This window comes from Ctenopharyngodon idella, chromosome 3, assembly GCF_019924925.1.
Source record: "Ctenopharyngodon idella isolate HZGC_01 chromosome 3, HZGC01, whole genome shotgun sequence".
NCBI lineage: Eukaryota > Metazoa > Chordata > Actinopteri > Cypriniformes > Xenocyprididae > Ctenopharyngodon > Ctenopharyngodon idella.
In genome coordinates, this window is record NC_067222.1 from 11,719,892 (window position 1) to 11,733,281 (window position 13,390).

Consider the following 13,390-nt stretch of genomic DNA (forward strand, 5'->3'; position numbering starts at 1 on the left):
TTAGGTAGGGCAGATTCTGGGTCTTAGCTCTAGTTTATGATAGCTTGAACATTTTTTGCATGCTTTATATTCTAATCGCTGAACACGCGCAGAATACTTTTGGCAGATGTTGCGTTATTCGGCCTGAGGGTGGCACTCTAATCTTGATTGACACACGTTGTTTTAAAATATTACAAGTTGTCAGTGTTTTATTTCTTACACAAAACCGAGAACTCCCCAAAATGATCCCACTCAAATAAGGGAAACATATTTAATTCAAATGAATACGACCTTTCCAAAAGAAAATAGGCCTATTATCGTTATTGTTTTTGTTATTAGAAAAATTTTATATTTGTCAAACTAAATGGAGTAACTCAAAACCCAATTTAGCTAATTTCCAATCAGCCATTAAAGTCTATTTAGAATCTGTAAAGTTTAAAACAAAACAATTGAAAAGCCCAAAGAACTAGACATAGCAGGAGCTGAGCCAAAACAAACCTCATCCCAAGAAAACAGCATTGGAAGATCTGAAGTGATGAGATTAGAACGTTCAGTGCGTCACTGATAATTCAAACCATGCTTTCACGCTTTGGCTGCCTCTGAGCCAGAGACGGATGTGCTTAGTGCTTTTCATATATCACAACTATTCAGTGTTTTCAAACACATGTTTATTTGAGGTTTCAGACACAGACATTAAAATGAAGTACTGTGCAAAAAAATTAAAGACATTTATAGTTTTTTAAATTCAAATTCCATACACAGATGCCTTTGGAAGCTGTATAGCTATCCTTTCAGTTATAATTTGTGTTGTGTTTTATTCATATCAGATACAAATGTGTATGAAACAATAAAGTTTACTCTATTCTTCTCCCAGTTCACTGGCCACTTATGGCTCGTTTCCAATGAGCGGTATGGTTCGGTTCAGTACAGTACGGTACGCAATTTTTGCCGTTTCCATTGTCAAAAGTTGTGAATGGTACCCTAATTCCGAACCGTACTGTACCACTTTTTTGGGACCCTTCCGTTAGGATACCAAAGCCACTAGAAGGCAAGCCTGCAACCTTTAGCCAAAAAAGCGTAACGGCTAATGCTAACGCTCCAGGGAAGGAGACCAGAGGCTGTTTTTTGAATGGATGTCAATGGATGAGAGGCTTCACTATGCTGATTAAACAGCTTTTGTGGGGAAATAGCTAATCATTTAATTAATTGACAGCCTGTTTGCTAATCTTCAGCATGTTTTACACTAAACAATACTTTAGTTGGGAACTATATGTAGATTTTAGCTTGATAAAAATGTATTTTTTTAAGAGAAGGCAGACTAGGGAATGTTGCGACTGCCATTACACGATAGGCTGAGAGGTGCCGCACATGATTAAGTTAGCTGTCGCGCTTTCTCCAATGGTAAGAGATACGGACCCTCTTATCTATGATCTCTGATAGTACCGGTACCAAAAGGGTGGAGCTATAATCTGCAGAACGTTGATTGGTTGACAGGGAATCGTCACTTGCGCGTGCTAGGGGAATGACAACACGAGGCGCCACACAAATGTGGTTCAGGCAACGCATGCTTTGATTACTTTCACTTCATGTAGGGTATGTAACAAAACAAAATATAAAACACAACCCTAACTCTTTTCGTTTTCATTAAAAAATTATGAAGCCTACATGTACCAATAATAAAATGAAATAAGACAAAACAACCATCTCTTTTTTGTTAAAAGTCAGTTTTAATTATCAATAATAACCATTATAAAAGTATAAGTATAAAGTATGAGAAGCTATACAATAAGAAATAAAGACAAGCAAACAATTCAGTCAAATGTACAGCGCACTAAGTACAACGCTAAAGTTAAATAAATATATAAAGTTATGAAACTTCACTTTGCCCTCAGCCAAAACGATTTGCCCGGGAACAAATTATAAATTCATGAGACCAAAGATTGCCTGTTATACACAAGATGAATGATATCTCGTTTTTAACCACTACAGAGACATCTGAGCCAGCGGCGAATGTCAGAAGTACTAGCCGAGGTACAGCTGTTCTCGACTGGGTACATGAGCGCTCCGGTGATCGCCTGGATCTCACAACTCCCACAACATCAGATCAAATTTTCAAATAGGCGCTATCTTTATAAATAAACCACAGATTTGAGCTTTAAACAACTACATTCTCACCTGAAAAACTTTTAAAACTACATTTCATGACACAATAAAGTAGTTCTTAAATTACACGGGTTTTGTCCTCCGCCTCTCCGCTATTGATGCTTGCTGGTAGGTGCTGCTGCATGGACGTGGTTGCATCTTAATATTATAAAGCGACAAGAATATTTTTTTGTTCGCCAAAAAAACTTTTCAACAATATATAGTGATGGGCTGATTACAAAACATTGCTTCATGAAGATTCTGAGCTTTACGAATTGAATCAGTGGATCGGAGCGCCAAAGTCACGTGATTTCGGAAGTTTTGCCGTTTGATAGGAGATCCGAATCACTGATTCGACACAAAAGATTCATAAAGCTCCGAAGCTTCATGAAGCAGTGATTTGAAATCGTCCATCACTAGATATTGCTGAAAAGTTTTTTTTTTTTTTTTTGGTGCACAAAAAGTATTCTTGTCCCTTTATAACATTAAGATTGAACCATTGAATTTACATGAACTGTTTCAAATGTGTTTTTAGTACCTTTATGGATCTTGACAGTTTTAATTGCTTTGCTCTCTATAGAGGCCTCACTGAGCCATCGGATTTCATCAACAATATCTTAATTTGTGTTCCAAAGATCAACGAAGGTCTTACGGGTGTGGAACGGCATGAAGGTGAGTAATTAATGACATTATTTTCATTTTTGGGTGAACTAGCCCCTTAACTATTTATATATTCAATATTTTGAATAAAAAGGAACAACGAAATAAATGCGATACATATCTGCCTGTGTGGCTGCATACGCGTCGCCAAGGGGTTAATACGTTCTAAAATAATGTTCTAAATAAATAGCGGTTGCCTCAAAAAAACTCATGCTGGTGCCTTGAATATATAGAGCCCATATAGAATATAGAGATATCCCCAGCCAACACAACCAAATTCAGGAACAATGATTCATGGTTTCTCCGAAGAATAAAGTTACGTTTTTCAATTGCGGTTTTGCACCAACACAGAAGACCGCTTACACGAGACTTCTTGAATTAGGTCTTTCAACGCATCCACGACCAACAATCATCTCCATTTTGTTTATTCTTATTTGTAAGGGCCCATTTCATAAGGGAAACTTCATCTTAACATCTTCGTCCTTACTATTTTTTACGTTTTTGCTTTTGTGTTGCTGACAGGCGCTTCTTTCCATCCATCCTGTCCTTTTTTTGTGCAGTTAACATGTCATGCGCTGTATTTTGAAGTGACGAGAGCGTGCTCACATTCACTTCTTGCTTTCTATAATTCACAGATTTAAATTTTATTTTACTACAATATTATCAGTTAAAGCTACAGTCCATAAGTTTTGCCTCTGTCGCCGTATCTGCCACTTTTGATCTGACCAACTGAGAAAAAAGCATTAGCCTTAAATAAATCGTGCTACCAGTGGTGATTAAATCTAACGATCGCTTAGCTCGGATAACATCAAACCATGCAAATATTTATTATTGTTATATTTTCTCATATTGTTAATGTTAACAACATCAGCATTGCGTGATTACGTGTATTTAGTGTGTATCAGCATTACCTGTAGATTTCAATTTCTGTAGCCACTCCGCAGTCCGAAGTCTTTTGCTTTTGACTACGGGTGAATCTCCAGTTGTCACAGATGATTCTCATTTGGATCTTTATGGATTACAATCCACCATCAAAATGATAAGTTTAATTATTGCAACTGCTGTGAGAAAAGGCTATGATCTGCTCACATGACATAACCTACTAGCTGGGACTTGTTCTTTATATAAACAGACATGACGTAAAGATGAACAGCTGCACGCTCGAATTTCCCACGGAAACACACCAGTACCAATCGGATTAGAACACATTATTACAAGCTTACAGTTGTGAATCAGGCTAAGGTAAGGAGATAGTTTGAACACTGGCTGGTTATATACTTGCTCAAAAATTGATTTTGGATCATTTTTAACCAAAAAAAGTTACAGACTGCAGCTTTAATGTGTTTCTGTATGTAAGGGAAAAAAAAAATTCTCAGTCTTTCTCATTTTGTTTCTGTAGCTGTCTGTAGTTCAGATTCTGATGTGCTAATTTTTGTGTGCAGCCTAACTTACCCGAAATTTAAACACATTCTCTGACATTACATTCACTGTGCAACTGATATATTATTTATATAAGTTAATAGTCATGTGCCTCAACAAGTAAAGTTATAACATAATGACATCTTTGCAAATCATTAGCTAATGATTAATTAAAGCAGACAACCGGAATTTGAAATGGCTTTGACCCATTGTGGTAATTAACACATTAATTTACACTGTTACTATTTGTAGCTAAGGAATTAATACATGGTGACACATTTAATTAATATTGATTCATATAGTACTTAATCTGTTAATCAGATAGACTCCTTAGTTCAAGAATCGGACATCACTAGCAGAAACACCTTGATGGAGTTTGTTTTTGTTGGTTGTGTTTTGCTCCTTTTCTGCTGATTATTAAACTTCTTGTGTGTGTCACAGAATAAACAAGTGGACTAGAGGAGACCAGTGCTTCATAATTAATTTTAATTATATGATTTCTGGGTCTGCTCATTGTCTTTGGCTCTTCTCCCAGACACACCATTAATACACACTGTTATATAATTAAAGAGTGAACATTTGTGAGCAACAGCTTGCATAAAGCCCCTTTAAAGTCAAGTTAAGCTCTTTATTGTCATTGAACATCAAGAGTTTTTGTACTTCCACAAGGTACAAAAAAAAAAAAATAGATGAAATATAAAGATGGACAAATTAACCAGAATAAGATGCTATACGGTACATTGTTCTCCCTTACAAACCCCCAAAATCACTATTTATTCATTAACTCAGATTTGATGTGTTTAATTTGTCAGTTGTTAATGGAGTTACTTGTTTATGGTTCAAATCTATGATATTTTTTACTCTTAAAATCTGAGTATACATTTAAAAAACATGTTTAGAGTATATGATTGCTGTTTAGATGTTATTTGGATTAGAATTATCAAGAACAGGCTGGAGGCTAACTGCAGTAGAAACCCAGAGCATCAATTTCATCTCCACTTCTCCCTTTAATGCCGTAACATTTTCCTGATCCAACATTAACAATCACAGGCTCACCCAAGTCAGCACGTTTGATAGACATTGTTATTCTTTCACCATCATTTTTTTCAACCACAAATTCCAAACCCCCAAATCTGGTACCATCCCTATTTGGCCACAGTGTTGCATTTACAATTTTATCAGTTATGTCAAATAGAAAAACTTTTTCTTTATTTCCTGCTACCCTGCCAACTTTAATCATCTGGAAATCCTGGAAAATCACTTGTATTGTGTTCAGTGATGTCACTCTATTCGATGTGAAAAACTGTGGAACAAGAGTATTTCATGTGAATAAAATAATTAAATGAAAATAATGAGATTAAATACAGGAAAATATGATCAAATAGAATGAAAACAATCTTCACGCACCGCATTCTGATTGTAAGTTATTGTGATCTTCTGAAAGGCGTTGTATAAAGCAGACTTAAAGGAGAATTCGTCACCACCTGTCCCGCCTACAATCGCAGGTTCTGCTGTGAAAATAATTAAAGATCCCCTGTGGTGAAAATCAAGTTTTTGATGTTGTTTATATGTCTATGTAGTGTTTTTAATATGCTTTAAGACAAACCATGTGCAAATTCATAAGTCAGCACCATTGCGGAGTATTTTATGTTTGAAACAGCAGTAAACCAAAAACCCGCGGTTTGAAATCGGTGGTGTTTGTGACGTCACAGACTACCTTGTAACCAATCACAACAACGTGCCGGCAGGGTTTAGCATATCATTAACTATGACTGCTCTGAAGCAGGAAAATCTCGAGAGAAGCCAGGTTATCCCAGTAATTTTTCTGTTGATATGAAAAATTTTGTAGATTTATCAATATAGCGAGTCTATTACGATGTTATGATGAACTATAAGCCTTTCTCCACCGACGTTCTGAGTTGTTCAAAGCGTTTGTAAGGATACTGATTGTTCGAAGGCAGCTGTCTGACTCTGACATGAAGAACAGGAAAGGTGTGTGTAACATTAGTAACAGTGTAACAACTGTTTGATAACATAGTCGAGCAAAATGCTAATCATATTAATTCATATTAATTAATGACAGAACCGCAAGGGCTGTGCCAAGTGTGCGAGCGCATAGGGGCTCGCGCCAAAGTAAAGTGACAACTGACTTGAAGTAGGCTAAAGCCAATAAAGTTCATGTTTTTGTCCTTAGAAATATTTTAATACTATAAAACATAGCTAAAACAATATTGCTCTGAGCGTGTGACCGTGATTCGTGTGCATATTCAGTCAGTGTGGAATCGCTCGCCAAGTTCTGAGATAAATTCAGATTTTGCCGCCTCTGGAATGGATCAAACCATAGATATTAGCCTACCTGATAAGTTCAAGTAAATACGCTGGAAATCCGCGCTCATTCAAGGATGTGCATTTATTTCATGTACGGAGAAGGCACGGGCACCTGCAGGATCTCATCTGAATGTTGTTTTAAATCTGAACTCCAAAAAGCAACGAAATTGTCAAACATCCATTTGGCGCATGTTCACAGAGGAAAATGGCTGCTTGTTCTCTCATTCAGTGAGAGAGCAGTCCAAACGAATGCAAGTGGATTCAGACCATTTTGCAAAGGCGTTTTACCAATTCATAATTTAAAACACAATTTAAGCGTCAATTTTGAGCAGTTCAGTTGCACAGCTGTTAAACTGAATATATATGAAGCGAAGCAAGCTTTTTTTTCTTAAATATCCACAACACAAACAACAAATTGCTCGTCACTATAGCAACAGTAGACTCTCCGAGCTGCCATAAGCGAGTGGAGGCGGGGCTAATTTGCATATTCATTGATCCGTGTATATTAAATGAGGCAAGGGTGTAGAGTTACATTCAAGGGGGACTTTAAGATAATTCAAAAACAGGCTAGATTCAGTGCAGTTTCAAAGGGCTTTAAACGATACCAGACGAGGAATAAGAGTCTTATCTAGCGAAATGATCGGTCATTTTCTTAAAAAAATACAAATGTATATGCTTTATAAACAAATGATCGCCTTGCTAGTGCTTCGGATTTCCGTATTCTTTAAAAAGCTTACGCTATATGTCCTACACCTTCCCTATTCAACTTACGGAACGAACGCGGTGCCAGTTTTGTTTTTTTCCGTAAGTAGAATTATGTTACTAATGTTACATTTATGTTGTGCTTATAGTATATATGATTAATTTCATATGGGATGTGTCATATAGAATGGATTTCAGTTTACTGGTGTTCATCAGTCAGCTTCACCTCATGCAGCTATTCTTTTTAGATGTATCTTTTTTCCAAAAACATTGACGCATCATTGATAATATAGCAGTGATATTTTTTCTAATCATACTTTCATATTTTGATTCTGGCAACTTGAATACTATATAAGCTGCCATGTGAATGAGACAGTTTGAGAATCACATCTGTTAATTATTTATAAAGGTGTGTAAATGACACTTACCTATTGTTGGGGGCGGCTTGAACGTGGGCTGAAACTCTCTGTCTGTCAGTTTCCCTTTTTCATACTGATTGATAGAGGAGCCTGCAATGAAGGGATTGGAGATGGCAGAAATAATGCAGCGGGTTCTCTTTTCATCTTTATTGGCCTCTGCAAACCTCCTGAATTGAGACAAGTTCTGTCTCATCTTTATTATGATATTTAAATCTTTGAACCACTTTGTGAAAGAGTTCACGGAAATCCCAGTGACACTGTGTTCACTGTGTGCACTGTGTTCAATGAACCGCATTGTAGAAAACCCAGTGTCAGTCTCACTGTGTCCATTGACCCACTTTTTAACAGATTTCACAGAAAAAGGTTTACTCGCATCAAGCTCTTTAGACATGTCAGATTTCGGAAACTCCTTCAGGGTTGAAAGATATGGGTCTTCATACTTCAGAGATGTGAAGGTCAAGCACACCACTTTATCAACATCAGGATCAAAAAAGATGGTAATGAGATCGGCTGAGCCTACAATATTGATCCCCTGTAGCCTATTGGTGTAAGAACTCAAGATGCGAAGTTCAGACTTTGCATCATTTAACCACTTGTTAAGCTTGTCAGCACTGAATGGGGAGCTCCTGTGCATATTCAGGATATCTTCCAGAGACTTCTCCTCCTCCTCTCCTCCTCGAATAGCAGGCAAGACCCTGTGGACTGCTTCCAGGAGCATTATTTTGTATGTGCTTAATGAGTCCTGAAATAATTGCAGCCTCTCTTTGATGTCACTGAAAGCATTGACCAGTGTATTTTTGAACAGGTCATTGCACGTCCTCTCTGCCTCTCCCAGCTCCTCGAATATATGTTCAGTGTCAGAAATCAGACTTGTGGTAATCTCTCTCTGCAGCTGAGCTGCCTTATCGTCCAATAGATGAAGAGGATAAAGCCAGACTTTTATTGGAACCACATTCTGTGGATTCTCCTTCAGCAGAGTGGGGAGCGTCTTATATGTCTGTATGGCTTCCATGTATGTGGTGGGGTTCTGCTCAATTAAGAAGTCTCCATGAAATGTGCAGGATATCTTCTCAGACATTTTCTTTTCATCGTCTTTCATATTTACAGATCCTTTTCCTTTAATGGAAAATTCAGGGATGCTCTTGACCATGACATTCAGTTTTCCCTCAATCTCCTGCTTGCTTTCCTCTTCTGAAATCGATCGATCAAACACCATGACCGCCTGAGCTCCGTACAGTACCGCTGTGACCACATGAGTTGCAGTTTTCTGGTCGAACACCTGAGGGTAGGTGATCTGGCCCAGCTGGGACATAGTGAGCTGTTCAAATCTTGTGGTTTCACTGTAAAACATTGTAACTCTGGACTGTTGGTTGGAGGATTTGGTGTCACGCAGGAACTTGCCAGATCCTTCCACCTCTACAAGTCCTCCCATGAAACTGGCCTTCAGGGAAGCACTTATATCCAGGAGGCTGGACTTACTAGAAAGAGAGTCAGAGCTACTGAACTTCAAATCTGTTCTGGGCTGTGGATGATTGTGTAAATTTTCACTCAGTGATTTCTCATCCCACAGAGTAACACCTGAAATGAAAAATGGCTTTAAGAGTTTTTGTAAATGTGCAGGCATTAGTTTTGTTACTCAAGGACTGGTAATTGGTGATTAAACATTTGGTGAAAAAAAAACAAAAAAAACTTTTTCTTTAAGTTAATTTTTTTTTAGGTAGATACACTACCTGGAATGAAGGAATCTTTGCGGCAGTCGTAAAGCATACCAAGAGACAGAGGTCTTCCTAGAGCTGCCACTTCCATTGGCTCTGATGCCATGGTTATAGTAAAGAAAAAGAGTTGGTTAGCTGTAGAAATCCATTATAATATAATAATATTAATAATAGGCTAATATTATTATAATTAATAATATCTTAATATTGAGGTCGGGGCTTGGATAATTGTGCATTATATTATATTATATTATATTTGCCCAAATATTTATTTATATTAGGATATATTTATTATTTATTAACTTTTTAAATGGTATTTTTACATTTAATGATATATGTTAATTATTGTCATACTTGTATTGTTATTTGTTAGTAGTGTTACTACTTGTATTGTCTTGCTCATGCTGTTGTAACGTTTCAATTTCCCTTTGGGGATAAAAATAAAGTCTAAAGTCTAAAATAAAGCTGCAAGCTCATTGCACTACAAAATGTGTTCAGATGGAATACAGAATCAAGCTAACAACCGTCCAATAAACACACAAAATCATATAAAATGCAAGATGTTTTGAATATAAAGACAGCTCCTTTTATTATTTTTGTTCAACAAGCAATTTAGGATCATACTAGGTAAGATTCAATCACAAAACCTCTGAGACCTAGGCCAGCACTTTCCATGTTACGCCGCCAGGCTGATGAAAATGAAGTATAGTAACAAAAGACTTCACACAAGGCACCAATTATTGTAGTGATGTTTGGTCACACACCACTTAAGTTGAGTGTGAGATTGTCAGAGCGCGTGAACATAATGGCCAATCAGAGGTTTTTAAGAATCCATTCAACAGCGCTCAAAATGATAGAGGGAAATGCTGGTATCGTCACATTTTTAAAATTTCAGTAGCGACTTGGTACCGAAGTTGGTACTTTTGACAACACTAATCCAATCAAAAAAAATCTGATCTGTGCAAGTTTGCAATGGTGTAATTTATGTCAAAACCGACTGGTTATCAGTGGTAGACAGTAACTAAGTATCATAACTAAGTATAACTGAATTCAGAAGTCTGACCCAACACATCACTGTCTCAAGGGTGTAAGTTGTAACGACTGGATCGATCAAACACACAATTGTAAAAATTAATCTTCACAACCCCTGACCCATGAAGACTCCGTGATGTCTGGCTTTCCCACTGAGAACTATCACCCTTCTGCTTCAGTCATACACTTCAAAGACACTTGGGACATTGACTGTTCTCAATACAAGAAACAGCATAGAAATGGAATCCTTTCCATTAATTCATTGTCAAGTCTGTCTAAATGAATGAACATGCATTTTCTCAGTACATTTTGTGTATTATTACTGTTTGCATATTGTTCTTCTGTATATTGTATAGTGTTATGCATGCCTGATGATAGAACTACTAGATAATGTAGTCATCTAGGTCTCATATCAAAATACTCGTCGTTTAATGATTCACACTTTGGTGGACATCACCATCTCATAGAATTCATTGTTTGTTTGTTATATTTATCAGAGTATAAATGGACACAAACTTCCAGCTTACTCCCCTCATGCAAATGAGTTCACTTTCAAACAAAGAAACTCTCCTGCTTGAGAATTGCACCTTTCTCATTGGTCAAGCCAAAACTCAAAGGTGTGACCTCTGTGGAACTTAAAAGCCAACACAAAATTCCCACCTAGCTCTTGCTGCTTCTACTGATTGCTGTTCACATGAGACCTCACCCAGACGGCACAGCCACGCTGGCAGGCCTCACTCACTTCAAGCCATGCACAACTTCCTCGACCACAGAGTCAAATTAACAACGCAAGTTCGTCATCATTACTTCATTCAACACAGAAGATATTGATTACAACTTCAGCACCATCAGACTGAACCTGTCGGAAGGGACAGAGGACACAAGTGATGGCAGGAACAGAAACATTTTATTAATAATAACAATGAAACACAGGCAGTCTGCCAAGCACAGGCTCTTAGGGTGAACGCAGCTGGAGAACTTAAATAGTCCACATCAAACTAAATGAAGAAAAGGGTCCCGAGCTTGTCAGGGCACACGGTGAAGAGGTTGCACTGTCCCGAACCAGTAGACACAGCACCACTGATGGCAGGTGGCAAAGCGACCTCAGGCAGCAGGAAGATAGGCAGAGAACAGGTATGACGTGCACGACTAGACAGTCCAAACAAGACTGGGACTAAGATTGTGACTGACAATACGGATAAACATCTAATGAAGTCTGGCAGGCATAAGGAGCCGAGTAACATGCTAGAAAATACACAATAATCTGGCAAAGAGCTGAGGGAACAGCAGAGTAAAGTAGCAGAGAAAATTAGAGAAGAGAAAGGACAGGTGTGGAGATGATCAGCACGAGCACTGATTGCAATAGCAAACAGCTGAGTCTAAGTAGCAGTAATGACTGGAGAAAGAGAAACAGGGAGAAAATCAAACCCAACTCATGACAGAACCATCCAGAATTTCTCCCGAAACTGCATATCTGGACGCTCTTCAACAGCTAAAGCATTTGCAAGTATTGCAAAAATTGCATTTAAACACTTAACAGCGATTTAGTAGTAAGTTGTAAACCCCTTTGTTAACAAAGGTGCTTTATAGTGAGAAACTGATGGTTCTTCCAGCTAGTTAAATGACTCTTTTCATAGCTCCATTCCTCTGTTATGCTATGGTTTCATTCACTTCCACTTTCTCACGTCCCATGTATGCATGATTTGTGTGTATGCATGTGTTTAGTTTAGTTATGTGTTCGTGATTGAGTTAAAACTTTTGTGCACATTCTTGAGTTGATTCAGTCGATTAACTGATCCAAATATTTATAATTATTTATAACGAGTTATGATTAATTATTCATATTTCCCTTTTTTAGGTAATTTGTACAAAGTTTTAGGTAAAAAAAAGAAACATTTAAAATAATGCAAATTATTCCCTACTGCCGAACAGTTTCAAAACAAAACTAGTTTGCATAGCAGTCTTCTTAAAATGTTATTCATCTAGCCCTGTAATTTTTATTTTTATTGTCAATACACATTTTTTTCCCTCATTTTTTCACTATGCTATACAGCATTTTGTTTTTCCCCCACTTGTTTGCACACATGAAGTTCACTATCAATAACCTAAGCATATAAAATTAATATAAATGTATAAAATTACAAAATAAACATTCGCCAATCTGTAATTTTTCATTTGAATACATAAGTGAATTAAAAATCAAGTACTTTTGTTCTTTTTACTTGAGTAAAATAAAAAATACTGTTACTGGAGTAATATTTTATTAGCGTATCTGCACTTTTACTCAAGTATTTGATTTGTGTAGCTTGTACACTACTGCTGGTTTTGGTCATGGCTTTTTGTTAAACATTCTATTGGGGATTTTTTTTTATTATAAAAAATCCCAATGGAATAAATGAATGAGAACATACTTGAGTAGTTTATTTCCTTCTAAGGACATTGAATCTGTCCTGTGATATTACTGATCTCTACACATTCACATTTTGTAACACCATTCACACCTTACCTTGAGTCTTTGATTGGCTTGGGGCTTTTATGATATCCGTTCCAAATCCAGCATTCACCACAGTTAGGGTTGCCAGCCATATATATCCACATAAGTAAATGAAGTTTGGCTGCTTCAGGTACATCGAAAGTGCCACCATCTTAGAAAAGCCAGCGAGAAGACCTGTTTGAACGGAAGTCACAGGAGAAGATGCCTCAGTGTCCTGAATAAACTGCCTTTGTGTTGAAAATAGGGTGGCACAATGTACAGATATTGAACTATAGTTGCCGCACATTCAAATGTGGAAAATAAATGCAGAACATGTTCACATGGGACACTATTAACACAACTATATGCATTAAACCATTTAGGTTAATATAATTTTTTTTTTTTTTTTTTTTTTTTTTATACATGTAAACAGTGATCCATACATACATATATATATATATATAAATATACATAAAATCTCTGACGTGTGATTGGATGTCACGTGAGATTTATTCTAGGGT

The 13,390-nt window shown here is 37.0% G+C and overlaps 3 protein-coding genes across 5 annotated transcripts in view; 1 reads left to right on the top strand and 2 right to left on the bottom strand.

Moving 5' to 3' along the window:
- Positions 1 to 13,390, top strand: part of LOC127509938 (gastrula zinc finger protein XlCGF52.1-like) — a 316,344-nt gene that overhangs the window by 131,693 nt on the left and 171,261 nt on the right. The window lies entirely within an intron of this gene.
- Positions 1 to 13,390, bottom strand: part of LOC127509888 (stonustoxin subunit alpha-like) — a 77,934-nt gene that overhangs the window by 63,233 nt on the left and 1,311 nt on the right. Inside the window, exon 2 of the mRNA XM_051889149.1 lies at positions 12,903 to 13,064. Within this exon, the coding sequence (XP_051745109.1) occupies positions 12,903 to 13,041 (139 nt within the window). The 5' untranslated portion in view covers positions 13,042 to 13,064. The remainder of the gene's footprint in view (positions 1 to 12,902; positions 13,065 to 13,390) is intronic.
- LOC127509901 (stonustoxin subunit alpha-like) lies at positions 4,670 to 9,470 on the bottom strand. Its single transcript, XM_051889220.1, has 4 exons — positions 9,380 to 9,470; positions 7,659 to 9,227; positions 5,608 to 5,711; positions 4,670 to 5,503 (listed from the first exon to the last, which is right to left on the bottom strand). Exons 1-4 carry the CDS (start codon positions 9,468 to 9,470, stop codon positions 5,159 to 5,161), a joined length of 2,109 nt encoding a protein of 702 aa, XP_051745180.1. The 3' UTR covers positions 4,670 to 5,158.

Bases quoted from the DNA above. Each gene is read 5' to 3' on its own strand.
- LOC127509901 (XM_051889220.1), bottom strand. From the start codon at position 9,470: ATGGCATCAGAGCCAATGGAAGTGGCAGCTCTAGGAAGACCTCTGTCT. The intron at 9,228-9,379 runs GTAGTGTATCTA...TTTTCATTTCAG, and splicing joins CAAAGATTCCTTCATTCCAG to GTGTTACTCTGTGGGATGAG. The intron at 5,712-7,658 runs GTAAGTGTCATT...TTATTTTCACAG, and splicing joins CAAGCCGCCCCCAACAATAG to CAGAACCTGCGATTGTAGGC.